General features: G+C 38.8%; 4 protein-coding genes and 1 non-coding gene across 16 annotated transcripts; 3 read left to right on the forward strand and 2 right to left on the reverse strand.

Moving 5' to 3' along the window:
• Nucleotides 1-61: 61 nt before the first annotated feature.
• On the forward strand, nt 62-3,001 carry LOC111469489 (serine/arginine-rich splicing factor SR45a-like). Of its 7 annotated transcripts, none has more exons than XM_023114776.1 (7): nt 62-230; nt 893-984; nt 1,090-1,198; nt 1,355-1,504; nt 1,923-1,989; nt 2,067-2,377; nt 2,462-3,001. In XM_023114776.1, exons 2-7 carry the CDS (start codon nt 893-895, stop codon nt 2,825-2,827), a joined length of 1,095 nt encoding a protein of 364 aa, XP_022970544.1. In that variant the 5' UTR covers nt 62-230; the 3' UTR covers nt 2,828-3,001. The 7 variants fall into 7 exon arrangements, 4 of the variants coding, with proteins under 4 accessions (XP_022970544.1, XP_022970545.1, XP_022970543.1 ...); XM_023114777.1 differs by having other exon boundaries at nt 2,067-2,374; nt 2,459-3,001; XR_002714874.1 differs by lacking the exon at nt 2,462-3,001 and having other exon boundaries at nt 64-230; nt 1,665-1,989; nt 2,067-2,149.
• A 273-nt stretch (nt 3,002-3,274) lies between these two features.
• On the reverse strand, nt 3,275-7,931 carry LOC111469477 (probable anion transporter 4, chloroplastic). Its single transcript, XM_023114756.1, has 9 exons — nt 7,792-7,931; nt 7,155-7,720; nt 6,554-6,780; nt 6,074-6,437; nt 4,973-5,017; nt 4,738-4,884; nt 3,919-4,056; nt 3,805-3,838; nt 3,275-3,621 (listed from the first exon to the last, which is right to left on the reverse strand). Exons 1-9 carry the CDS (start codon nt 7,814-7,816, stop codon nt 3,434-3,436), a joined length of 1,734 nt encoding a protein of 577 aa, XP_022970524.1. The 5' UTR covers nt 7,817-7,931; the 3' UTR covers nt 3,275-3,433.
• Nucleotides 7,932-7,964: 33 nt separating this feature from the next.
• On the forward strand, nt 7,965-8,159 carry LOC111469583. The gene has a single exon (XR_002714902.1). It is a non-coding gene; the product is annotated as a U2 spliceosomal RNA (small nuclear RNA).
• Nucleotides 8,160-8,528: 369 nt separating this feature from the next.
• LOC111469507 lies at nt 8,529-10,826 on the reverse strand. 3 transcript variants are annotated; one of them, XM_023114804.1, is made up of 5 exons: nt 10,627-10,826; nt 10,070-10,115; nt 9,814-9,960; nt 9,441-9,680; nt 8,529-8,996 (listed from the first exon to the last, which is right to left on the reverse strand). In XM_023114804.1, exons 3-5 carry the CDS (start codon nt 9,908-9,910, stop codon nt 8,782-8,784), a joined length of 552 nt encoding a protein of 183 aa, XP_022970572.1. In that variant the 5' UTR covers nt 9,911-9,960; nt 10,070-10,115; nt 10,627-10,826; the 3' UTR covers nt 8,529-8,781. The 3 variants fall into 3 exon arrangements, with proteins under 3 accessions (XP_022970572.1, XP_022970571.1, XP_022970570.1); XM_023114803.1 differs by lacking the exon at nt 10,070-10,115 and having other exon boundaries at nt 8,529-8,731; nt 8,768-8,996; nt 10,627-10,825; XM_023114802.1 differs by lacking the exon at nt 10,070-10,115.
• Nucleotides 10,827-11,838: 1,012 nt separating this feature from the next.
• On the forward strand, nt 11,839-25,599 carry LOC111469461 (AT-rich interactive domain-containing protein 1A-like). Of its 4 annotated transcripts, XR_002714872.1 has the most exons (9): nt 11,839-12,170; nt 12,586-12,840; nt 12,930-13,145; nt 13,266-17,153; nt 17,245-17,429; nt 17,521-17,683; nt 19,547-19,642; nt 25,096-25,176; nt 25,274-25,599. XR_002714872.1 is itself a non-coding variant. In XM_023114734.1 (6 exons), the coding sequence occupies exons 2-6, from the start codon at nt 12,634-12,636 to the stop codon at nt 17,594-17,596; spliced, it is 4,572 nt and encodes a 1,523-aa protein (XP_022970502.1). In that variant the 5' UTR covers nt 11,839-12,170; nt 12,576-12,633; the 3' UTR covers nt 17,597-17,920. The 4 variants fall into 4 exon arrangements, 2 of the variants coding, with proteins under 2 accessions (XP_022970502.1, XP_022970501.1); XR_002714871.1 differs by lacking the exons at nt 25,096-25,176; nt 25,274-25,599 and having other exon boundaries at nt 19,547-19,790; XM_023114734.1 differs by lacking the exons at nt 19,547-19,642; nt 25,096-25,176; nt 25,274-25,599 and having other exon boundaries at nt 12,576-12,840; nt 17,521-17,920.
• Nucleotides 25,600-26,133: the final 534 nt, after the last annotated feature.

Genomic DNA, 26,133 nt, shown 5'->3' on the forward strand with positions numbered 1-26,133 from the left:
GATGTCCGATGCTCCAGAAACTTCTTTTGGCTTGGCGGGTATATATATCGCTTTTGCCTTTTTCGTACGCAGAACTCTCCGATGCTTTTACTATTGAGCTTGAGAGCCAGACGTTTAATTATCTTCCCGCGAATCGCCGTTCTGTAGGCCGCTGTGATTGAGTGAGAACTGAGAAGAACGCTCGGTTACCTTGTGCTTCGATTTAGGTTTTGCATTCGTTGATTTGTGCGGTAGGTTCTTTCTTTTTCTTTCATTTGATGAGTTTTCATGTCTTTTCGTTGTCTGAGATGAAATGTTGGGGCTCTGTTCTAAATTTTCATTTGAGGTGCCTATGATGATTTTTACGGGAAGAATTAGGTTCGGGTTGTAATTCTCGTTGTTTTATGCGATTTGCATGAATGTTTTAGGTGGAATTAGAATCTTTTCGGAGTACATAATGTTTGAAGTTTGCAGTTCTTCTCTTGGTCTGAGGATGATATGCTTAGGGTTCTGGTCCACATGTGCGTTTGATTCTTCTTTCTATGAAAATTATAGGAAGAATTAGGTTTGGATTATTAAGTCATTCATTTTAATCCTATGATTATTATACTCATGGGAAGCAAATGAAGTGCTTGCTATAATTTTCGTGGATTTTTTCTAGTTTTATCAGAATCGGATTGGAGAAGGTGTTATTAATTATATCTCTTTCCATTGGAAGGCATGATGTTATTATTTTCTTTCTTTGATTGCGTTTCGATGAATTTTCAATTGGCGGTTCCTGTCTATACGCTGTTCTATTCAAGATGACATTCATGCTCAACAATACTATCATCGATTCTGTCTTTGTTGACTCTTGTGCTTCTTCAGTAAATCCCTATCGAATTTAGTTTTTTTATGTTTGATCTGGTTGCAGATGTCGTACTCCCGAAGGTCTAGATATTCCCGCTCCCCTTCGTATAAACGATCGGTCTCAAGGTCCCTGTCAAGGTCAAGGAGCCGTTCAAGGTATTTCTTGCACATAACCATCTGCTTGCTTGGTTTTCCATCCTCTTAATCGCAAGGGTGGTGCATTTATTTTTTATTTTTTTGGCTACTTGATTTGTTTTTCAGGAGTCCTTCAAGTGACGTTGAAAATCCTGGGAACAATTTATACGTCACCGGTTTGTCACCTCGAGTAACTAAAAGAGAGCTAGAGAAGCATTTTTCTGCCGAGGGAACAGTACGTTCTTGGATTCTTTTTTTTTTTTTTTTTTTCCCTTGGCTTGTATACTTAGTGGCTTTGTATATCTTTTGTCCTTTTATGTTATCTTTTGTGTTGATGATTGAAATTATGGGCTATTTTATCAGTTCTTGTGATTTTCTTTTAACTCTCCAGGTGCTAGATGTTCATCTTGTGGCTGATCCGTGGACTAGAGAATCTCGTGGATTTGGATTCATTACCATGTCTAGTAACGAAGAGGCTGAACGATGCATCAAATATCTGAATCGATCTGTACTTGAAGGTCGTATAATTACTGTAGAAAAGGTAAACATAGAACCGAGTATTATTTCATAGACTTAGGGTGCTTCTCATTATTACTGTTGTCTTGTTCTTTAACTTTGAATATTTACAAACTCTCTGGACAGTTCATCGTTAGAGATTTGAATTTTTTGCTTCTATGCACTTGAAGTTTTTTTGACAGCAGGTTAGCTGTGTGTAGCAGCTCTTCATCAAACTCATAACTACAACTAAACAATCAAAACAAACACATGAAGTCTCAGAACATTGGGGTTGTATGCCCTGCATCTCTTTATTTCTGCCAATTGAATCATGTGTTATCTCAGTATTTTAGCCTTTTTCTTTTTCCTGTTTGTCTCTCTACACTATGACTTCGGCCCCTGCTGGTACTTCTCTTAGATGGATATTTGAGTTATCTCATTTTTTATCTTTAATAATCTGATAGGCTCGAAGACGGAGAGGTAGAACCCCAACTCCTGGGAGATATCTTGGACTTGTTAGAACAGATAGTGGTGAGATTTTAATCTAATGTTGGCTTATTGCTGTGAAGTGTGTTGATATTTCTGTCTAACCCGTTTCATTCTAACAGAGAGACACAGGTCGTTGCACAGCTACTCTTCTCGGCGTTCTCCTAGCTACTCTCCATATAGAAGCTCAAGTTGCTCATCTCATTATTCATCTGATCGTAGCAGGAGTAGATCCTATTCTGTTGACCGACACCAAAGATCGTTCTCCCCTTATAGCCGTCGAAGATATGATTCTCTGGACTATAGGCATCATAGGTCATATTCTCGATCCCACTCACCGTATAGGTTACCTACGAGGAGACGCGAGAGGTCTTACTCACCTTATGACTGTTATTCCCCTGAACCTTACTATAGAAGGCACAGGCATTGGTCCCTGTCATATTCTCGATCCCGCTCACCGTATAGGACACCAACCAGGAGACGTGACAGGTCTTACTCACCTTATGATTGTTATTCCCCTGAACCTTACTATAGAAGGCACAGGGATCGGTCCCCTGAACCCTACTACAGAAGGCACAAGTATCGGTCAGTTTCTAGGAGCCTTTCACCAAGGAGGAGAACCTTAAGGAGTTACTCTCGCAGCCCCTCCCAGGGATCGAGGAGTAGTTATTCACGTAGTATTTCCTCTGAACGAAGCAGTAGATCAGGGAGCTATTCACGCAGTGTTTCTCCTGAATCAAGGGGCTCAAGGAGTCGCTCTTGCAGCCATACCCCGAGACGACGTAGCTACAAGCATTATGAGAGTCCACGTAAGAGAGGGCATTCTGGTGGGAGTCAATCGAGAAGCCAAAGCGTGGTTTCAAGGTCTGTTAGTCCTGCTTGATTGACTGATCTACAGACATCCTCATATATATTTTATGTACTTTTGAAGGCGCCTCCGTGGGTGGAATATCATATATTTAAATTGTGATTTGGGACTTGAGCGTACTGTATTAGCTATTAATAGTTTGCTACCATTTTCTGCTAATATTTTGATTTATTTAGCATGTATTTCCTATTCTGTTGGCGTTGGTAGCTTCTGATATCACAGGAGACTTTATCATCTCTCATTAGTAAGATGATGGTCCCCGTAGTTATGATGTTCGAATTTTCAAAAAATTTACATTAAAAAAATTCTAATTCGGTTGATCTCTTGGTTTCTCCATTCTCTTCAAACGATTGGATTTGATCCGGTCGAAATCTTTGGTGGGGTCAGTTTCTAAGATCAAAGCCAGTTTGAAAATTCTATGCTATTTTACTAAGCTGTAACGTATCTTCCACACAACTCCTCTAAATATAGCACTTGTATGGTATGGTATAATTTGATCTCCACTTGATTTGGCTGGTTGATGACTTACAAAAATTGTAAGGTTGTTCGTTAAGAAAAGATCGAGCTATACATTGTAAGATTTGGTCTGATTTTTCACCCACACTGAAACTGCAGCCACTACTAATCAGTTTCTTCTTCGAAATTTACCCTCTTGCCCGTAGAAAACATGATGTAGAAAAGCGCGGCCATGAAATAGAGAGCAGAGGTTAGCAATAGAAATCCTTGGAAAGAGCCCACAAGCTCCACGAAGAAACCAACCCCAATTGTTCCCACAATAGCAGCAAGTGTCCCAGCAGTGTTGGAAATGCCTGTAAGAGAGGAATTTGGTATCAGTTTTTGGAGTATCCTTGCAGCCGTGGCAAGAATCAAAGAACTTGTCTAGAAAGGAGAATTAAAATTTTGATTCAAGCTGGTATGATCCGATTATGTTTGACTTCTTTTTCATTATGCAGTCGTGGGTTGTAGAAGTTGGTTACAAAAATATAACATACCGTGAAGCACACCAGAGTATTGCGGAGCAATTTCCTGTCAAAGATATGGAGGAAAAGTTCAGAAGTGCAAGAATTGAAGGTTAACTAGAGATCTCACAGATTTGATTATTCCACCTGAAGGTTCACAAGGAAACCTGAGTGGCTGAAAGATTTCAGTCCAACTGCCAAAGTTAGCCACGCCGATGCAATGGATGCACTTCTGGCTGAAGTGAGGCCGATCAAGGCAACCCCAGGGCCGATAAAGCCTATCGACTGGCGTACGAACAAAAAAGAAAGAAAGAAAAAAGGGCATGAATAGCTGAAATTACAAGAGGTAATTGAGGACAAATACGGATGTGGAGAGAGGAAGAAGATGCAACAGGTCAAATAGAAGAGAAAGAACGTAGTAGTTTTCAGTTTCTAGGTTGTTGCATTAGAACACTAGCTACTTTTCTCGGTGAATCACAACTGTATACAACAAGTAACTTCTTTCAATAGTCAATTAAAATAAATCCCATCATCTAATGTCCCAAAACATGACCAATATCTGTTTGCTTCAACTCTTTTGCTAATCCCAGAGATTTGCCGATTTCAAGGGGAACGAAATCGACTAAATCCTATTTTATATATGTGACAAGTCTAAGAGTCCTGTCTTGCATAAAGAAAATCCAATTTATGGAGAAAAAGATCACAAAGAGTAGCAGTAATCTGCGACAAGATGACATGACATTGCAAAAGAATGAGTAGCTAAATGACTAGCAATTCAAAAGTACATAAACAATGTAAGACTTATTGCTTCTTAGGAAGCCAGAGCAAAGTGCTGCTTGTACATGATCCCAATCCTCGGTTAAATATTTCATTTCTACTGATTTTGTTTTTCTTTTTTTCTGAAAACAAACGGATTGCCTAGAATTCAATGAAAGCTGGTTGTAAAGAAAAGTAGAAAATGTTCACCTGCATAATTTTTCGAGTCAAAGTGATAGATGTACCACTTCGTATTAACCCATCTGACCACAATCCACCAAAATATCCCATCAGTGCCATCACGCTCCACGGTACAGCACTAAACCATGCTGCTTGTCTGAGGTCAACATGATACACCTGTAGTGGAAAAACACCGTCCGGTCATAAATTTCACAGAGAATTTATTATGTAGAACTTATAAACAAGTTGGCTACGAGTTCCTCACTGAGTTGAAGTAGATAGGCATCCATGAAAGAATCACGAAGAATCCCTGTAGGAAAAGAAATGCCATTAAAGTAAATGTAGTACATAAGTTTCTTCTCCCACTTCCTAAATACTCCATTCGCAAAATACAGTGAAAACTGAAATTATATGAAGATCATAAAGTGTATGGAGGTGGCATAAGTGTCTGTTATATAATAGAGAGAGAGAAAAAAAGATAAAGATAAAGAAAAAGAAAAAGAAAAAGACATCTTTAGAACTCGTAAGATAGAACAAGTCCTTATTCCAAGTAAGGTTGTAAAAAAGAGGCATCCGTTGACCTAAGATGTGTTGAGGATTGTTGGGAGAGAGTCCCACATTGGCTAATTAAGGGAAAGATCATGAGTTTATAAGGAATACATCTCCATTGCTATGAGGCCTTTTGGGGAAACCAAAAGCAAAACATGAGAGCTTACCCTCAAATTGGATAATATCATACCATGGTGGAGATCTGTAATTCCTAACATGGTATCAGAGTCACGCCATTAACTAAATCATGACAATAAAATCTTCAATTGTCGAACAAAGAAGTTGGGACCCTCATAAGTGTAGTCAAAAGTGACTCAAGTATCGAACAAAGGGTGTACTTTGTTCGAGGGTTCCAGAAAAAGGAGGCGAGCCTCAATTAAGGGGAGACTGTTTGAGGGCTCCATAGGCCTTAGGGAAGGCTTTGTGGTGTACTTTGTAAGAGGGGAGGATTGTTGGGAGAGAGTCCCACATTGGCTAATTAAGAGAATGATCATAGGTTTATAAGTAAGGAATACATCTCTACTGGTATGAGGCCCTTTGGGGAAGCCCAAAGCAAAGTCATGAGAGTTCATGCTCAAAGTGGATAATATCATACCATTGTGGTGTGGAGAGTTGTGGTTCCCAACCAGATGGATTTATCCATAAGGCTGTAAAAAAGAGGCATCTATTGAACTGAACTAAGATGGATTTGTCCATCTCTTTGTCATGTAAAAGCCACAGAAAATTTTGGCTAACAGATCAGTCAATATCTTCATTACAAAAGCCCACCAGAGAGGATCCTACGAATTAAATGGAAGGAAATGAGTTTGAGCAGTACCCAACTATGCATAGCATTTGCAACGATGAGAGACCATGTTGGCATTTTAGAAAGTAGCCGCTTGAAAGGAGGAATCACAGTGGTCCTGGGTACGTTCTCAACCACTAGAGGTTGTGGCCTCTTGTTCAGTACATATTCTAATTCGTATTTGGATATCTGAAGATTCCGATCAGGAGTACTGGATATTGCAGATAACCATACCAAAACCCATAAGAACCCTGACAACCCAAAAATAACAAATGGTCCAAATATACCAGCTTGAGACATTAGGATTGGAGAGAGCATGAGTCCTATGGCACTTCCTAACTGAAATCCAGCCATTGCTATACCAACGGCCCTGGCTCGTTCTGTTGGAGGAAACCATCTACACGAGAAAGAGAAGGGTTTATACCATAATTTGGTTTGTGGTCATCTAAAAGTACAAATCAGGAAGCTGATAATCAAATGATCCATCAGCAGAAAGTTCAAAATCAATATTACCTAGCAACCATGTTGTTCATACAAGGAAGGGCCACACCTTCAGCAACGCCAAGCAAAGCACGCATGGCAAGAAGTGCCCATAATGAAGTTTCAGCGGCCCAAGGAGTTAGAAATGTGGCCAGTGACCACAAAGCCACCCCCCAGGCCATGACCGTCTTGCCACCGTAGTAGTCCACCAGCGCTCCGCCGGCTATTGGTGAAACAAAATAACCCCAAAGGAACGATGACTGCATGAAGTCCAATTCGTTAAAAGTTGCAGGCGATAACATTGTTCAAATCATATACTGTTAGATTCCTAATAGTGCTAACTGAAGTCTAATCTAGAGAAAACAAAATCTCAAACTTGCAATAAATAAGTGATAGAAAACCGATCGGCTAATGGTTAATTTGCGACGCCTGGGAAATTGTCATGAAATATCATACGAAGAAGCATAAATAGTCACTACTTCCATCAATTCTATATCTTACACATGTCTGTAGAAGCTAAAACTCGCAGAAAAGATAATACTTCACTCCTAGAGGACTGTGCTGCGGAAATAAAACAGAGGAAGAAACCAGCAATTGTTCTGCCGCAAAAGTAATTAACGAGGAGTACAGCTACCTGAACTATGCCGGCGAACGATCGACTCCAGCCATGGGATAAAGACAACGGAACAATAGCTACCGACATCACAACCCGATCGGCGTTACAAAGCGCAAGAGCCAAAGCAAGCATGGCCACTACCTTAACCCTCTCAGACGTGATAAACTCGAAGAAACTCGGCGCCTCGACATCCTTATCCTCAGCAAACGAACCGAACTGAGCATCGTTCGAGGAAACTCCAATTCGAGACGGAAAAACGAATCCAGAAACCAGCGACGAACCATTCCGAAGTCCAGAACCGGGGAGACATCCCCCCGACGAGAGGCTTCCGGTACAATTTCCCTTGGTCAATTGGAAAGACCTTGAAGGCAATTTGAATTTCGCCGGTTCATGTTTGATTGGCTTAGGGCTCCGGTCACCGGAGAAGCCCCGACAGCGTACCGGTCCGCCGAGAGCGATTGCAGAGTTCATAGTGATCAAGAGACGGAACCACTGACCACCGCGCGAAGACTGAGACAGGCCTGGATACTGCGAGTTTGAGAGCGGACTCCGCCCGGTATTTGCGTTGATTACCGAAAATACCCCTAAAATGTTTAAGACTTATATGGTAAAATGTGTAAATAAATGAATATTAGAGGGGTAAGACTGAGATTACATGTTTCCATGGTCCAGTCCATCATATTGACCTTGACGGTTCCCCTTGGTTGTAATGTCGTTCGGGAAATGTAAATAGCACCTACTTAATTTAATTAGTCCCACATCGGAAATATTTCAGGAGAACTGCACCAAATGCCAGTTTAAAAAGCGCCTGAGTTCATTCTGTAAGGCATACCTTTCTCGGCCTTTTGGCTAAGATCAAGTGTAGTATCTGTTCTTATCAGTTTGATATCTGATACGTGGGCTATTGGCCCACATGATATTAAATTAATTTTTTATGAGGGACGGCCCACCACAGTAGCTTGCTACTGGGCCCTCGTGCGTCGCCCTTGCGTTGCACTATGGTGTGGGATTGGCGCACCCCTCCAAGCACAGTAATAAATTTTTCTTTACGAATCTTTCGAGAGGGGTCTTAATTTTTTATATAAATATGGTAGCTTTAGGTTAATTATTTATTTTGTTAAATACCTGATGACATCAAACTACCAATGTCAAATAGGTCCTCCAACGTTATAATGTTTTTTTATTAGATCCCCAGAGCATTCAATATTTTCCGAAAATCAATTTATTTATTAAGAATAAAATTAATTGAAAAGCATTAATTTATTGAGCATTAAATTAATAGGATCATAACTTTTAAACAAAAATATATTTTTTGAAAATCAATAATTTATTACGGCATAAAATCAATTTTAATAGGATCACAAATTTTAAACAAATAAATACTCCACCACGACACGAATATGAGTCTGAAGGTTGATTTAAACTAAAATAATACCCACTAAGCCTTCGGTATTTGTGCACAGTGGATGGTGCTAGTCAGATGTGAGAGGGCCCTTCCACAAAAGTCATCACATCATCACATCAGATAGAGGGGTCCCAAACATGAAGGACTCAGACATATGACTATTTCAGAACATCTTCACAAATTAAGACATATGACTATTTCAGAACATCTTCACAAATTAAGGCATTCAAGAGTATTACCTCACTCAACATCGTAGCCCTTCTCCTGAAGCTCTGAAATAACCTCGTTTCTCATCCTGAACCATAGCTTCTGGGCCTCTTGCTCCAGCTTGTACTTCTCTAATTCTTTCTCATAGTTATAAGAATCCTTATCAAAATCAACCATCCCCTTTGGACCGATCGCCGTTCCGATCATTCCTCCCTTCGCAATGAACTCCTCCATAGCTTCTTCATCACCTGGGTTTCATAATGAACTCAAATCTAGTTATTACAATCACACTGTCCAACTTTTAGTTTAAGCAATCACCCTCAAACTAATGAACTCATTGCAACTAAACACGGTTGTCGTAACTCCATACTTCGAGTTATCGTCATAGACTCGAAGATTGTTAAAGTTGTTAAATCTAAGATCGCTCAAACTACGACTATGAGAGCTTTTAAACAATACTGATACCCAACTATCGATAGACCAGAGTTGAGTTGCAACAAACTCATACATCTATTGAAGTGATTGCTCAAATTACTAGTTTTGAAGTATCATGGCTGCAAACAGCCCTCAAGCTCAACTTGGTTTGTAGGACTTCCCCTAATTCTTTCATTAGCAATGAAAGTTATGCAACTTCCCAATTTCATATGATAATGAACTTGATGTTTTTGGGGCACTGTGATGATTTAACAAACCTGGATATGGAAACTCCCGCCGCTCGTAGAGATGAGCAAGATCTTTCTCTGCCTTGGACCGTGGCTTCAGCGTCCACCAACCAAATGGCGATGCTTCATTGTAAAGCCATGCAGCGCCGATCAGAGTATACGTACACAGCAAAGCCTTTCCAATTTGCTTCCAGAAGTAATGATCCTCTCTACCAAGTCCAACTTTCTTCAAAAACTTCTCAGTTCTAATCGATTTCCCCAGTTGCAGACCTGAGATCCCGTTCCAAGAAAACTAAGCATATATAGAATACACAAATATCGATTTCAAGCATTTTATCCAACAGCAAGTTCATATATCAAAGCTGAAATGGAAGAAACGACGCGTAAACGATTCCTAGATTACCTGTTTTAGCCTCTTGGAAGCGTTTTCGAATCATTATTTTCTGAACGCAATGATTTGTCTTTGCCGACGTTGAAAACAAGAGAACTTGAACGTTCATAGCAATCTGACCCTCTTAAGTAAGGTCGCAGTACAATATCACCATTATATCTACCAACAATAACAAACAAGCAAAATGATCAAAATAAAAAGATAAAAAGATCAGCTTAATGGAAAACTTAGGCTTCATTTGATGATTACTGAACCCATAAACTACTACAGCAACTGATTATAGTGCTGAAAGAAATTCTTCCACTAGAATGAAGCTGCAGTATAGAGTAATTAATTGATCAAATTCGATGTTCATCACACAGGAGCTTGCAAAACTGCATAATTGAAATCAACTAAACCTGCCATAAAACTGATTCGATTCCGAGGATTATGCTTCCTTTTTATCGCCCCAGAAGTTTAGAACCCCAAAATTAGCACAATGGGGGTTCGAAATTACAAAAAACCAGAAATGAACACTCAGTTTACAAAGCATACTTTTAACGTATAAATTAACAAAAAAATCATAAAAAACTCATTTGAGATTGACTTCATTTGTTTACTATCGATAAGTGCGCGGAGGTTTGCAGTTCGCGCCTCTTCTTCTGGCAGTCTCTATAGCGTTTCAAAATCATTCCTAGGTTAGAGTTGAACAGAGAAGAGAAGGAAATATTTCTAAATTTTGAATACAAGACATGAGAAGGATTATCAAACAATTCTTGTTTCGTCAAATTTGAGCAAATGGGAACAAGAAACAGAAAACGGGAAAGTCATAGGATAGGCGCTTACAGTTCAAAATCAACAACAGCAGAATTGCGAAAACTGATCTCAACCAAATTTCAAGAATTCGATCCCCCTTGTCCGCTACCGTCGTTGCAGAGGCGGAGGAGACGGCGGAGGGACTGATCTGCAATTGAATCGCAGTGACGAAGAAGATAAATGTGGACTATACAACAGCGCGCGATTCTCTCGATTGCCTTGGCTCGGGAAGAAAATTGGAAGGGTATCTTTGGTATTTTCTTAAATATTTTTCAAAGTTCGACGAGGCTGTTTTTTTTTTTTTAATTTCAAATGTAATATTTTGAAATTTAAAAATACAAATTTATTTGCATTTTTCAATTAACCTGCAATAAAGTAATAAAAATATAATATTTTATCTCAAAAATACCCTTTAACTACTAAAATTTTACAAAAATTATTAAACTACTCTGCTTAATAGACTTAAAAAAAACGTACTTTTAAGCTTTACCATTAAACTTAATTTTTTTTATTAATACTCACTTAATAAAAAATTATTTTTTTTTTAATTTTTTCTAAATTTTCGAAGTTTATGTGGGGTTTTTTTTTTTTTTTGAGAATTCTCGTCCATGTATTAAAGGCAAAGATAATTTTTAACTTTAACAGTTTTTTTTTTTAAGTTTAAAAAAATGTTTATATTAACCCAACTTTATAAAATGAGTATTTTTAACTTTTCATAAATGTTTGAAGATTAATGTGGTTCGGGTATATAACTTTTCGATGAAAAATGAGATCTAAAACACGTGTGATAGCGACTTAGAGCTATGTGACAGGGAGTCAAGCCTTCTCGAAAGTACGAAGGCAGTAAAAAATGACTAAGACTTCAAAGGAATCGAGCCTCGATTAAGGAGAGACGTACTTTGTAGGGGATGTGTTGGAGGATGAAAGTCCTACATCGACTAATTTAAAAAATGATCATGTATTTATAAATAAAAAATACTCTCTCAATTGGTACAAGGTTTTTTAGGGAGCTCAAACCAAAACCACTTGAGCTTATTTTCAAAATGGACAATATCATACAATTTGTGTTCGTCACGGAAAATTTAGCGAAAATTAATAATGGTTGGAAAAAATTAATAGCTACTTAGAATCTCAAAGCGTCGTTAAGCTGCTTAGTTTATTTGCAGCATTTTATCCAACGCCGTTAACCTGGTTAGGGTATTTGCAGCGTTTCATCAAACGCCGTCAGCAGATAAAGAGGAAGTAGGCATCTAATTTCTACAGACCCATGGCCGAGTTTAGGGCTCAGGAGACTCAGCTTTCTTCTTTTTCACCGCCACAGCTTTTTTTTCGAAGTTCCTTCACTGGTGGTGCCGGTGCCAATCGCGAAGGAATCTTTTACCATTTGAAGCCATTTCGCTAATCTGAACTTGATTTCTTCATAATTTTCTTTGGATTTTTCTACCTCCAATTTGATAACTTGTTCGGTAATCCAAACCCTAAATATTTCTTCTTGCTAATTCGCGGCTTCAGCTGTGTCGGCGATGATTATAAGCGGTTATCGAATCTGAAAGCTCGTGTCTTGTTTCTTGGAGGTACGAAATGGTAGCGTTTGAAATTTGTGCACGACTTCGTTGTTTGATCTCTGATCAGGCCCTTCCTTTCCTTTTGTTGGTTTTCGGGTTGTCAATCTCCATTTTCGGAGTTGTTCTTCGTTCCATGTTCATTTACCCGTCTTCTGGACTGATTAGCTTCTACAGTATCTATTTTAAGTAAAAGTTTTGAAAATGTGGTTCGTAATTGATTTCAATCTGAAGTGTTCGTCCACAACAGACACTATGGGAGTACATTTTCGAAGCGTTTGGCTTAAATGGCTTTCACTGTCATATATCACATCCTTGCTTCGATCAATTGATTTTTTTTTTCCTTTTCTGGATAATTCTTGCTTCTATCTCATTGTGTTTTGTAATGTTGTACAATGAAAACCACTGACTTCTCAGGTGAACTCAGGTGGAGAGGTTGATGCGGTAGGAATTGCAGCAGAAAGTTAACTTCAGTATGGGGTTTGACAACGAGTGCATATTGAACATTCAGTCTCTTGCTGGGGAGTATTTCTGTCCAGTTTGCCGATTGCTTGTTTATCCACATGAAGCGTTGCAGTCACAGTGCACTCACTTGTATTGCAAGCCTTGTTTAACCTATGTAGTTAGCACTACCAGGGCTTGCCCATATGACGGCTACTTGGTTACAGAAGCTGATTCTAAGGTTGTATCTTCTATTTCTGTGGCCATTAACTCTTGTGCTCGTGTTACATCCATCTATATTTATGCGTACAATTTCACTATTTCTTGCAGCCACTCATTGAATCAAATAAAACTCTTGCTGATACCATCGGCAAAATAGCCGTTCATTGCCTGTATCATAGGAGTGGATGCACTTGGCAAGGGCCATTGTCGGATTGCGTAACTCATTGTTCTGGATGTGCATTCGGCAATTCCCCCGTTTTATGCAATCGATGTGGAATTCAGCTTGTACATCGGCAAGTACAGGAGCATGCACAAACTTGTCCGGTGAGTGCAATGTTGCTCTTGTTTTAAATTGCCATTCAGTTTGAGAAGTAAAGATAGAAGCGTCTAGATGTTTATTTTTATTCTTGTTTGCTGATTTTCGTTTATATTGTTGAATGGCAGGGTGTACAGTCTCAAGCACAGCAAGCAGACGGTGCTCAGGGCACCACAACCAGTGGCACTGCAGCTGCTACTGATCAGGCTCAGTCTGCTGGAATGGGTAAGTCCCAAGCCCAATCTTCGCAGAATGTAGCAGCTAGTGCTCCTGCACAAGATACCAATCAGCAGGCTAACGCAAGTTCTCAGGGTCCGGCTGTTGCTGAAGCTGCTGTGCCGACTTCGGAGCAGTGGTATCAACAGCAGCAACAACAGTATCAGCAATACTATCAGCAGTATCCTGGATATGATTCTTATCAACAGCAGTACCAGCACTACTACCCTTACCAGCAACAAGGAGGTGTTCCGTATCAGCAGCCACAACCATCTCAGGCTCTTCCTTCACACGTGGCTACCCAGCATCCATCTCAGGCTTACATTCAGCCCCAGACTCAGCCACAGCCACAGCCACAGCCACAGCCACAGCCTCAATCTCAAACCCAAGTTGCAGCCCATCCCCAACCCCAATCACAATCCCAACCCCAACCCCAACCCCAGCCCCAATCTCTGTCACAGCCTCAACCACCAACTCAGCCACATGGACAATCTCAAGTACACATGCATGTCCAAACGCCTGTGGTTGGACAATCTCAAAACCAGGGACAAGTCAACCCTCAACAGCAGATTTATCATGCTGCTGCAACTGCGCATTCTCAGATCCAACCGCAGGGTCACCCGCCAGCACATGGCCAAGCACAACCTCAACCTCAACCTCAACCTCAACCTCAGTCATATCCCCAAGTTCAGCCCAATTCGCAGCAACCTGTACACATGCCTCAGTATCAGCAGCCTCATTCCCAGATACCACATTCCCAGGCCCAAATTCAGCAACAGGTGCATCCTCCTTTCCATCCACCGCACCATTCTGTTTCTCAGCCACAGTCCCAGTTGCAAGCCCCAGCTCAACACCATTCTCAGCTTCCTAACCCACAGATCAATCAGTCTCTATCAATGACACCTAATGCACAACCCCAAATGCAGAATCAACCAACATATGCTGCAACAGGCTATCCTTCTTATCCCCAGCCACAGCATCACCAGCAAATGCAGTTGGGAGTTCCTCAAAATGTCCTACCGGCGCATGCGCAAGGTGTGGCTCACCAACAATCCCAATCGCTAGTTCAAATGCAGTCTCAATTGCCGCAGCCACCTCCCATGCGCCCACCCCAACCTCCTCTGTACCAAAACCAGCAACAGCCACCGATGTTGCCGTCCTCCAATCAGGTACAAAATGTTTCCGCAGCACAACAACTACATATACACTCCCACGCCCAACAACCTGGAGGGCCTGGACAACCAGCCAGCCAGCGTCCTGTCATGCCGCTAGTGCAACAGTCTGCATCCCAGCAAGTTGTGCATCAACACCAGCATTATGGACAGCAAGGGCAGTTTATACAGAATCAACTGCATATGACTCCCCAAATGCGTCCACCTGGACCTCCTAATTCTTTGTCACAACCTAATCATGGTTATGCGCATTTGCAGCACAACATCAATTTACCTCATGGCATGCAACACAATCCTTCTCTAAACACTGAAGGAAGGCCTCTAGTGCCTAACCAAGGAGTACAATCTATTCCTTATTCACAGTCCATGGTTGGTGTTCCAATGAGGCCATTACAGCCTGGTGCTAACCAGCCAACTATAAAACAGGGACACGTATTTGGTAATAATAGTAACCAGGTGCAGTTGCCAGATGGATTTGCTGAACGCAAATTAGAAAAAGGCCCGGAAGGACGAGACAGTGGATCATCTTCTCAAAAGGATACCAAAAGAGCTGTAAATCATTTGGATGTGACATCGAATCTGGGGGCAGATGTTGGTGGGTTAAAGACTGAAAAATCTTTAGCTAGCTTGAAGGTGCCCGATGATAAAGGTAGATATGCTGTTGGGGATAAATCTATTCAGGCTGATGTATCTACCGAAAGTACTCCACAAAATGGGGTTACGGACTCTAATTTGCATGTAGGTGACAGTGGTAAGGCCAAGCAGGTTGAGGTAAAGGTAGAAGCAACAGAAAGTACTTTTGATCATTCGAGCAATGATAAACTGGGAGAAGTTGGTATTCAGGACCAGAAAGATCTTAGCACTGAACCGAAGAAAATGGAGGATCGTGTTATTGAGAATAAAGGAAATCAGGAAGGTTTTCTTCAGAAGGTTCCATCACAAGACACTGAACTACGTAGCAAGAGGATTCCGACTGACACTAGTGGAACTCTGCACCCTTCCTCTGGTGCAGATGAGAGCCAACAGGGTGCCACTACTACATCTTCTTTAATACCTGGTAGTCCTGATATGTTGAATCAGCATAGCTATCAAGATAAAAATCCGCCTCAAACTGGTGGTACTCAAATTGGCGCAGCACAGACTTCTCATCCAGCTTCTCTAGTTGCCCATACAAGACATCAGACACCACCGAGTAGTTACGTGTCATCTTCACTTCAACAAGGTGCGATAGCACCTTTGTTACAGGCACCTCCTCCAGGACCCTATCATCAGGCACAGGTTTCAAATAATCCATCCATGCAAGTTAGGCCACGGGCTCCTGGCTTGGTGGCTCATCCTGGACAACCTTTCAATCCATCTGAACCGTTTCCTCCGGGTGGCATTCCAGAATCTGGTTCTGCTCCATCTTTTGGTAGAGGGCCAGGTCACTATGGTCCTCAGCAAGCTTTGGAGCGATCCGTTGGTTCTCAAGCAACCTATAGTCTAAGCCAACCATCTGCTTCTCAAGGGGGCTCAAAGACGTCTCTAGGTGATCCTGTTGGGGCGCACTTCCGTTCAAAGCTTCCTGGGGCTTTTGATACAAGGGGACAGCTGCATGCTCAGCGTCCCATTCATCCTTTGGAGGCTGAGATATTTTCAAATCAAAGGCCAAGACCTGATTCTCATCTTCCTGGGACCATGGAACATCGGCCACCACCACATCTCACAGGGATGCCTCCTAGTGTGTTGTCTTTGAATGGTGCCCCAGGTCTGGACTCCTCTTCCAAACTTGGTTTCAGGGATGAAAGGTTCAAGCTGATGCATGAAGAACAGTTGAATTCTTTTCCGCAAGATACAGCTCGCCGTCCTATTAATCAGACAGATGCTGAAGATGTTCTCAGGCAATTTCCCAGGCCTTCTCATTTAGAAACTGATCTTGCTCAGAGAATTGGAAATTACTCTTTGAGACCCTTTGACAGAGGAGTGCATGGCCAAAATTATGATACTGGTGATGGTGCTGCTGCTTCAAGAATCTTGCCTCCTCGTCATATGGGTGGTGCATTACATCCTACAGATGCTGAAAGACCAATTGGTTTTTATGAAGATTCTATTGGACCACCAGACCGATCTCGTGGGCATTCTGATTTTCCTGTACCAGGTAGTTATGGTCGGCGTTTTGTAGATGGATTTGGTCCAAGAAGTCCTCTTCATGAGTATCACGGACGTGGGTTTGGAGGTCATCCTGGGTTTCCAGGTGTGGAGGAAATTGATGGTCAAGAATTTCCTCGTCATTTTGGTGATCCACTTTCATTCCGTGAGTCTAGATTTCCTATTTTTCGAAGCCATCTTCAAAGAGGTGATTTTGAGGGCCCTGGTAACTTTAGGATTAGTGAACATATGAGAACTGGTGATTTGATTGGACAAGATAGACATTTTGGACCTCGAAGCATGCCTGGGCATTTACGTTTGGGTGAGCCATCTGCTTTTGGCTCACATCCCGGTCATTCACGAATAGGAGATCTGTCTGTGCTTGGTAACTTTGAGTCATTTGGTGGAGGGCATAGGAAAAATCATCCACGAATTGGCGAACCTGGGTTTAGAAGCAGTTTTTCTCGTCAGGGGCTTGCAGAGGATGGTAGATTTTTTGCAGTTAAGTTTCATGTTCACATTTATACATATTTATTATTTCTTTCTGCATTTCTATTTCTATTTCTTGTTTTCTGAAAATAAGAATCTTCAGGGAGACGTCGAATCTTTTGATAACTCAAGGAAGCGGAAACCAACCAGCACGGGATGGTGTAGGATTTGTAAACTTGATTGTGAAACAGTTGAAGGCTTGGAGCTGCATTCACAGACTAGAGAGCACCAGAAGATGGCTATGGATATGGTGCAGAGCATCAAACAAAATGCAAAGAAACATAAAATGTAAATACGCCATCCTATTTTTTAAATTGCTGCTGTCTTATTCTTCTGAGTTTATGTTGATTAGAATTTGATGCATATTACTTCCTTGTAGCACTCCAAATGATCATTCCTCCGAAGATGGCAAGTCAAAGAATGTTGGTCTTGAGAGCCGTGGGAAAAAACATTGAACTTGCAACTCTTCTCATCACACTCATGGACTACGTTTTACTGGGGCCAATTTTGTTTCCCTGGTCTTGTTGCATCTAGTGATATAGGTGATTCCTCATCTATACTTTTCTATTCGGGTGGTTTATTCTAGTTTTGTTATTTCAGGTTGATCTGCCATGTATGAAGATGGTTTTTGAGGATGAAGTTTTGTGGCAGTTCAGTTTGTGGTTGTCTCTAAATTTTAATATTTGGCTCTGGGATGGGTTCATGTAGACATCAACATTATGTAGTAGAAGTTTAGTTTATGGTTATCACTTCGTTGTGTTTTTTGTTTTGGTTGCGTATTCCATTCGTCTTCCGGCCTTTAAATGCCATTTCATCTGAAACCATAATGTTTCGTCAATCAACATTATTGGAAACATATTTTGTTTTTCACTTAGGTTTTGTTTTCAGTGCTGAAACGAATAAAATTCTCCTATTTAAAATAAATTATATCAAAAGAAACTAAATAAAGTTTTCCGGACTTGTGTGCCTTAGCATTAGGGTAAGTGAGCAATGGACATGGCTATTCTTGATACAACTCTTCATGTCTTGTATGCCAAGTTTACCTTGTACAGACCAAAATTTCACTAGGAAAGTGCTTCCAATAATTTCTGTACTTTAATTTTAATTTTTTTTATTAACTGGTGGTAAGAAAGAAAAAGAAAAACTAGGGAGGCTTGAGTGCCTTGCTTCATAACAGATTGGGCATCTTTGAGTTTGGTTAATCTGAGTGGCATAGGGATATTTACAAATTGGCAAGCCCATAATAATGATTGAACTTATTGTAAGCATAAGCATGTTTCTAAACCGCGTATCATTTTAACCAGTTTTCTATTGTTTGTTTATTTAATTATAGGGGTGGTCAGTTCTTAGTTTAAAGTAGACACTCGTTCTCTTTGATGATATATCTAAGATAAGATACTAGTTTCTTTTGAAACTGTGAGCACTTGCCCTTAGATATCTGCACTACTGTGTTTTAGTGATTAGATCTGAGTGACGTATGAATGTAGAAATTAGATCTGATATTGTGATTAACACAAGGGATGAATGGTGGCAGATATTCAAGAAAACAGTTTTTTTTGTTTGTTTGTTTGTTCTCTTGATAAGAAATTATGTATTAGTAATAAAGGGTCAACAATTTTGGGGCGTGGATAGAAACCTTCCCAAAGACTAAAAGATTACAAAAAAGGTCCTTTCAGTTAATGGTCTTAAGATGACGAGAATTACGAAAGACTTTTTTAGGGTTAGAGGGTGTAGTTGTATGCTGTACACTAATACAAAAAAAAAAAAATCCTATGGTTTCTCTCCTTCCAAATGTCCTAAAGGGGGGCCCAAACCGCACAACTCCAAAGAATGTTTGCTTTGCCTTTGAAAAACAGACTCCAAAGAAAACCTATAATTCTCCTCTTTTCATTTTTAATGAAAAGTTGCAATGGAAAGAAGGATTCATGCATAATAGTTTAATCAAGGTATTAAGAACTGCATCTAAAGAAAAGCTAGTAGGACGTCTGTCAATCATGCAATACTAGTTGAAATACTGTATTAGATGTATTAGTGGCTTCTTATGTATAGACTGAACAGCCTACAGTGCTATGTCAGAATTGGTGATTGCTAAAATGGATTTTTTGGCTCTTACGAGAAATCACCTACTTGCTATATGACCTAGTGACTGTTTATCTCGTCCAGCAGAAAGTATAAACTGTTATTTTTCATCTTCTTAAGTGTGGACGAGGGAATTCTTTTCTGTTCTTAATTAATGTTGGATTTATGGGTTGAGCTTGTGTATGATTTTGTTGTTGAAATTCATTTCCATTTCAAATTTTATTTTCTTATTGAAGATCTGATAATTATTTAAGCTTCCAAGGTCAATATTTAGAGTTGATTTTCTATTTTCTATTTTTTTTGGTGAAATTTGTTTTTCATAATAGATATTTCAATTCAACCTGTACTTTTCTGGGCAAAGAAGTCTACCAAAATGCTGAAAGTTCAGTGGAAAGGTTATCAAGTCATCTTTGTTTGAGGTGGTAAGAATGTGTTTGATGTAAAGATGCCTTAGTTGCAAATTTCTTTGCCGTGTTTCTATTTATTAACCTTACACTGTTGCTTAAATTCTCTTTCTTGCACTATTGACTCTTTTTTCACAGTAATGTCATAAAGTTTAGGTTCCAGCCATTTTTATTCGTAGGAGAACCCATGGAGTTTAGAAACTTTTTTTGTTCTTAGTTGAGCATCATGTAATGCTGCCTCTCGTCTGTTGCTATTAGCATACTGTTGCTTCATAGGTTAAACCACCAGTCCCATAACTCAATCTTATTAACTAAACAAAGTGTACACCTGGAATAAGATAAAATTCTACAATACTCCCCACATTTCTTCTGAATCCATAGCCTTGTCCTAAAAAATAGTTTGGTTTCTTATTAACTAAACAAACCAAAAGACTGCATACATATCACTTTCTTATTATACTTGAAGGACGGTCATACAACAACTGCTACAGTGAGAACTATGGAATGCACCCTAACAAATGATAACTAGCAGAATTCTAGGAAATCTTCCCAGCCCCCATTTATTTTCCATAAAATAGCCTTCTATATCTTTTTATCCATAGTCACTCATAACCATGTTTAGACACATTCTTTTTTCTTTTCCTTTTTGTCCTTTTTTTGTCTTTTGCTTCTCCTCCTCTTCTTTTTCTCTCCAAAGTAAGTGGAGCCGGCTTCATCTTCTTCTTCTTACAATTGAGATACATGGTACATTCCTTTTGCATCGATCAAATAAGAAACAATCTCTTGGGGCTTTTTTTTTGAACCAGAGACAACTTTTCATCGAACAGATTAAAAGAGAGATTATTGCAATCTCTTGGGACATTTTGAATTCTAGGTAGCTTGCACTCGCTAAAAAATTTACTGTGATGATAAGTAAATTTACAAAAAAAAATTAAATATGGGAGAAAGCATTTAGAGATTATTGTGAGAGAAATTGTATGTATAGAGAGAGACTGTTATTAGTGTGAGAAAGTGTCCATATTGTGATGGGAGAAAGTTCAGCGGGAAATTGATGAGTTTGTTATGAGAAGTTAGTGAGAGAAAAGATGCGTGAAGAGAGATGAGTGAGAAAAAGTGGGAAGTGAGAAATTAACGAGAGAAAAATGTGTATAGTGTGTAATCGAGGAAAAATGTGAATCATGGAGATTGTGTAAACTTAAAGGCACTTGATTAGAGCACCAATGATTTGTTACTTTAAAAAGCAATTCTAAGTGTGCCATTGGATTTTTTGATAGGTGCTTTCAAATTGTATTTAAAAAACAAACTTTCTAGGTAGGAATCACTTTTAACTCTTAAAGTTCTCTTGCCATGGTGAAAAGCACTCCCAAATGGACCCTTTCCCCATATTTTTCAGCATTTATACATTTCTAGGCTCTTCATATCCCAAGTTAGTTAGTTTTCGTTTTTCCTCCAGTTTTCAAACCTTAATTCGTTCATCCCAGTGTTTTACTTACTCTTTTTAGCTTAAGGTTCCATCACAAAAAGTAGGAAATGTAGCAACAAGTAATTTATTGTCGTTCCAGGCATCTTCCCAAGTATCTGCTTTCCATATCCTACTTTGATCTGAGAATGTTTTGAGATATTTCCGAGGCAACAAGAATGGTCTGAGATATAGCAACATTTCTCTTTTGGAGGTAGTAGCGAAGGTTTGTTCTTGGTGGAATAACTCATAATTTTGAGGTGTTTCTTTGAGAAATTGTCTCATTTTACAGTGTGAAGTGTTTTTCTCAGTTTCCAAATATTTTTGGATGGTTTCCAGCATTCTTTGTATAATTCATGTTGCCCTGGATAGAACTATTGGAAGTTAGTTTCTAGAAGAAATCTCAGTCGGAAATTTAAGAATTTAGTTCCTTGCTTTGCTGGAAGGGTTACCAAATTTTCTATAAGTATAAGAAGCAAGTATTTCAGGTGTCTTCTCGCTGCTTTCCTCAGTCCCCTAGCTTATTAGCTTTCTCTTGTTATTAAGTCTTTGTGCAAGGTTTTCTGGAAATCTAGAATTCTGAAGAAGTTCAATGCGTTTATTTAGATCATGCTAAAGGTTTAACAACTCAAAAAATTTATTAACGCAAGTGCCTTTGCCTGCTTTACGAGCAGCTGTTCATACGCTATTTATGAAAGTTGAGAGGTAGTGAAGATCAAAGCCGCATCTTATTCTCATTTCTCGTTATTCTGGAAATCTGGCAACACTTGTGTAATTTTTTCGAGTTTCTGAGGTTTCTGACAGATATTCCAAATACTATATGCAAGCTCTGTTAGAGAAGTGAAGTTCAAGAGTTGATTTAAGTGAATGCTATTAAAACAATTATTTAAAAAGTTTGGTTTGAAGGTAATCAAAGGATCTTCACAGACAAATCTCTTGAATGGTTTGAAGGATTTGATGTGGCTAAACATAAATCCTCATTTTAGTGTATTTTAGGGCTTGTTTGGTATCCAAATAAGATTCAGTTTCTTGTTTTTGGATTAATTGAATCACTGATTCAGTGACATTCTTTTTGGGTTACTTTCGAAAAACTATTTTTGGATTATTTGACGATGAAAATGAAAAGTTAAAAGGTGTACTATAAGATTCTGAATCTGTGACCAAATACATTCAGAATGAGTGAAAAGATGGAATACAAACTCTATTTTCCATTGAATCCCTGGTTTCCAAATACCTGATTTAGATCACCAATTAAATAGTACACTTTTCTTCATTCTTTTCTTCCAGTTTGCTTTTTTGTTGTGTTTGGGCAAAAATATTCTATCATGTATATTTCTTTGTATAGGGATTATTCTTTGATCATTGCAGAAACTTATCAGAAATTTTTTTCTTTGAATTATCTGACCCATTTTGATATAAGGTCTTCATTCCTTTTGTTCAAATGCACAATTCTTGCAGACCTCCATTTTCTATAGGCCTGATCACACGTGAATTTTTAACTAATAGCTCAGGCATGGGAAATTAGATGAGATAGGTTGGGAAATATGCCAGAAAAGCTTTGCATAATATCAAGTTTAGTCTTCTAGAAAAAAATATTTTTTAACTTTCAAGCTTGCACATCTCTTTTTCCTCCGTTGGTTTTCAGAAAGAAGTCCTCTGCTTGCCTTCCTCGCCAAAATAAAATTAAGGAACTCACTTTAGGACTAGCCTTTACTATGCCCTTCACTTGATTGGTTGGTGTATTGACTCCACACACTAGAGTTTCCTCTATTTATCTATATGCAGATTTTGGGTATCCTGAACATTTTGAGTTGGATAAGATTTGCATGTTGGATGGAAACAATGTAATTCAAACCAGTCTGAGCATTGCTCAGGTTAGAGATTTGAATTCCGTTTCCAGATGTTAGAACTAAAAACAAAAAAAGAAAAAACAATTATAAACCTCTTCCAAAGTTTCTAATAACTAAACCTTCCCAACTGCCCTCATTGAATTGTTCAAACAGTTTACCTTGGTAAAGGATCTATTGGACATGTACTTAACATACCACCCTTTCAAGAATGCAGAAGTCCTATAGAAAAATCGCATCATGATTTTCTTTTGAAATTTGTTGAAAGAAAGAAATTAAAAGAATATTCGCAAAAAAGACACAAAATTACATAACACTGTTCAACAATATTGTTTACGAAGCTATATCTTTGTATAAACTGTTTAATATTTTACTTTGTTTAATTATTCCTTCCTCATTGTAAATTGTGACATCTCTTTTGTAAATTTTAATCATCAATAAAATTCTCTTATAAAAAGGAAAAAAAATCAGTCTACCCTAGCATATCACCCACAAGAAGAGGAATGAGAGTGGGACCCTGCCTGCCATGCATTTATTTGCCTCCTTGGTTTTCTAAATGCATCAACAAAGAGAAGGTCACGGCTTAACTAGCTTCTCCTCTATCACCCTCGAAAGGCCTATCTCCATTGCAAACATAGTTTCTGAAGATCTAATTAAGCATATTGGCCTAACGACTGTAAACAGGCATCAATGATGGACGAGATTGACATTGAGCATATTTAGTATGTATGGATGTTATGCCTACTTAGATTGGCATTGGAACCATAATGAGTAAAATTGAAACCATAATGTTTTGTTGGCTTTTGTAGAGGCCCCAAGACGGAAGTTTAGTTCGATAATGAGTGAGTTGCAGTGTTCTTATTTCTGTCTATACTCGAAAAGTTGTCAATATTAGCAATGTTTCTTCTAACCGCAGGCTTTTAGGCATGGATATGGTCAGTGGCTTCCGTAGGGAAGTTCTTATTTCTTTACTTTCTTAAATATTTATGAGCCTTTTCATCATCATGATTCAGCTTGCTGATTGCAGCTCCGAGGGAATCTAAAATTGATATTTTATTTGAGTCTAATCGTTACATTTTTATTATATTTTCTGAGCTTCATGCTATTTATTTCCTTGGCTTTAGCAAACTTCTTTTGTGTGAGGGGTCTGAGTTGGTGATTGGTTTAGCTCGGTTTCTGGGCAAAATCAAAGCCAAACCTTTTATTTATTTGAGGAAATGAAAAACTGAGCCAAACCACCCCCCTGTTATAACCGTGCCAATCAAACTGCATATATCGTTGATTCGATTAGCAGTTTGTCGCCCAATGAATTGGGCGCTTAGGGAGAAGGGGCAGATTTGAAAACTGGTTGGGTTTAAAGAGTAAAGAGAGAAGGAGATGGGAATGCCCTCTGCCACCGTGAGGGACTGGTCACTGATGTTCTTTCAGTGACTTAGACGTGTCCGAGCAGCGCTGATCAAATGAACCACGCTGATTGAATGGACATGATTCTTGTGTGTCCTCGTCAGTGTGATTGTTGTGTTGCAGATCTTCAACCTTCCACTTCTTCAATCTTCATCCAAGATGCCCAAATTGATTGGTGTGGAGAATTATACTTTCATACATTGTGGTTTGGTTTGGGCTGTGGTATGCGTCTGAAACTGTCTACTAAGGCTTCTTTCTAAGAAGCATATTATTTAAGGAAGTTTGAAGAAGATGAAATTGTCGAATCGAATTAGAAACTGAAAATGAAGTATCTTTTTCGAGATCTGATGAGATTGGAGTCTAATCCAAATCGAACAGCTCACACCCCCTAAATGGTAACTTTAAATGCTTACAGATTAGGAAGAAAATGAACTACAAAAATAAAAAAGATATATGCTAATCGGTCGGCCTGGTTGATGGGTACTGATCAGTGTTTTGCTACACACCAAGCTGTAATTGACTGCTAGACCCGAGCCAAGCAAAACCGAACCACTGTTGGTTTTGGTTCGAGCCATACTTGTCATTTTTTCTACCCATTGTGACCAGTATGATTTTTATCAGGCTTTCCCCAGTTTCTTTAGGATAGGCGCAGGAGGGGGTTATTTTATAGCTTCTTCGTTGGCTTTCTGGAGGATATCTAATGCCCCTCTCATTCATATCTATCTCACTTATATACGAGTAATTTTTACATCTTTTTTAAGATTTTCAGACAGTAGAGTTATAGTGTCAGAATTTTGGGTCGACTTTGAAGCTTGAGAGATATGAATGGAGGTCGAAAAATGGTAGGCATGATATCTCAATCAAACGCCAAAACCTCCGCCCTTTTCAACTCGGTGTTGCAGTCCTGAGACGTATTTTTTTCGTACTTTCTACATTCAGTTCGAGCTATTGAAGCTCGAGAGATACAAATGGAGGTTGAAAAATCCTAGCCATGTTATCAATCAAACGCCAAATTTCTTGGTTGCTGTGAAACCTCTGCTCTCTTCAACTCGGTGTTGCTGCCCTGGGACGTTTTCCATACTTTCCACATTCAGTTCTAGATATCGTCTTTTTTGGGTACTTGTAATTTGTAATTTATAATTATATTATGATCCTTGGGTTGTAGTAAATCATTAATTTTTATTTTTCTCATTCTTTTACTGTTGTAATATAAATGGGAATCCCAACTCAAAACTTAAGGTGTAATTTCTCCATTTTTGTTTTCTCGTTTTTGTTTTTTATTTTTCGATATTTTGAAATTTAGGTTATTTATTCGATAAAATTTTTCCTAATGTATTGTAGTCCTGATTTTATTGGAAAGGAAGATCTAAGAACTGTCGAGGTATTAAAAAAAAAATGGTCGTATTAAAGTTTTGTATTTTTAATGATGCTTTTACCTAATTAATTATTGAATATCAATATATTATTTAGGCTAATAAAAATTAACTAACGCAATTAGTTTAATATTTTATATTATCTTAAAATATTGTTTATACTGCTTTATAGTGCTTAGCAATTATTAATACAAATATTGATTAAAAGACAAACATTAATTATTTCAAATATTTAATAAATATATCCATGAATCAATGTAGGAATGTAAATGCTTATCATGATGAGCCCCAGATGATAATCGATGGCCACTGCAAATTTTGTTGACATTTCTGCCCCATAAGTTCACACTTCTGTTGTCGTGTTTTCTGATTCAATTATATTTTTTATCTGCCATTATTATATTATATGGCACTATTATATTATAT

Source organism: Cucurbita maxima, unplaced genomic scaffold, assembly GCF_002738345.1.
Source record: "Cucurbita maxima cultivar Rimu unplaced genomic scaffold, Cmax_1.0 Cma_Scf00040, whole genome shotgun sequence".
In the NCBI taxonomy this organism is placed as follows: Eukaryota; Viridiplantae; Streptophyta; class Magnoliopsida; order Cucurbitales; family Cucurbitaceae; genus Cucurbita; species Cucurbita maxima.

What these genes read in the sequence shown, in the direction of transcription:
- LOC111469489 (XM_023114775.1), top strand. Translation starts at nt 893, where the DNA reads ATGTCGTACTCCCGAAGGTCTAGATATTCCCGCTCCCCTTCGTATAAA. An exon ending in GTATAATTACTGTAGAAAAG is followed by an intron (nt 1,505 to 1,922) that starts GTAAACATAGAA and finishes ATAATCTGATAG; the next exon opens with GCTCGAAGACGGAGAGGTAG. An exon ending in ACTTGTTAGAACAGATAGTG is followed by an intron (nt 1,990 to 2,066) that starts GTGAGATTTTAA and finishes TCATTCTAACAG; the next exon opens with AGAGACACAGGTCGTTGCAC.
- LOC111469477 (XM_023114756.1), bottom strand. Translation starts at nt 7,816, where the DNA reads ATGATGGACTGGACCATGGAAACAT. An exon ending in GGACTGGACCATGGAAACAT is followed by an intron (nt 7,721 to 7,791) that starts GTAATCTCAGTC and finishes TAAACATTTTAG; the next exon opens with GGGTATTTTCGGTAATCAAC. An exon ending in CAAATGCTATGCATAGTTGG is followed by an intron (nt 5,018 to 6,073) that starts GTACTGCTCAAA and finishes CTTTTCCTACAG; the next exon opens with GGATTCTTCGTGATTCTTTC.
- LOC111469507 (XM_023114802.1), bottom strand. Translation starts at nt 9,910, where the DNA reads ATGAACGTTCAAGTTCTCTTGTTTTCAACGTCGGCAAAGACAAATCAT. An exon ending in CTTCCAAGAGGCTAAAACAG is followed by an intron (nt 9,681 to 9,813) that starts GTAATCTAGGAA and finishes ACGGGATCTCAG; the next exon opens with GTCTGCAACTGGGGAAATCG. An exon ending in GCGGGAGTTTCCATATCCAG is followed by an intron (nt 8,997 to 9,440) that starts GTTTGTTAAATC and finishes TATGAAACCCAG; the next exon opens with GTGATGAAGAAGCTATGGAG.
- LOC111469461 (XM_023114734.1), top strand. Translation starts at nt 12,634, where the DNA reads ATGGGGTTTGACAACGAGTGCATATTGAACATTCAGTCTCTTGCTGGG. An exon ending in TTACAGAAGCTGATTCTAAG is followed by an intron (nt 12,841 to 12,929) that starts GTTGTATCTTCT and finishes TATTTCTTGCAG; the next exon opens with CCACTCATTGAATCAAATAA. An exon ending in AATGCAAAGAAACATAAAAT is followed by an intron (nt 17,430 to 17,520) that starts GTAAATACGCCA and finishes ACTTCCTTGTAG; the next exon opens with CACTCCAAATGATCATTCCT.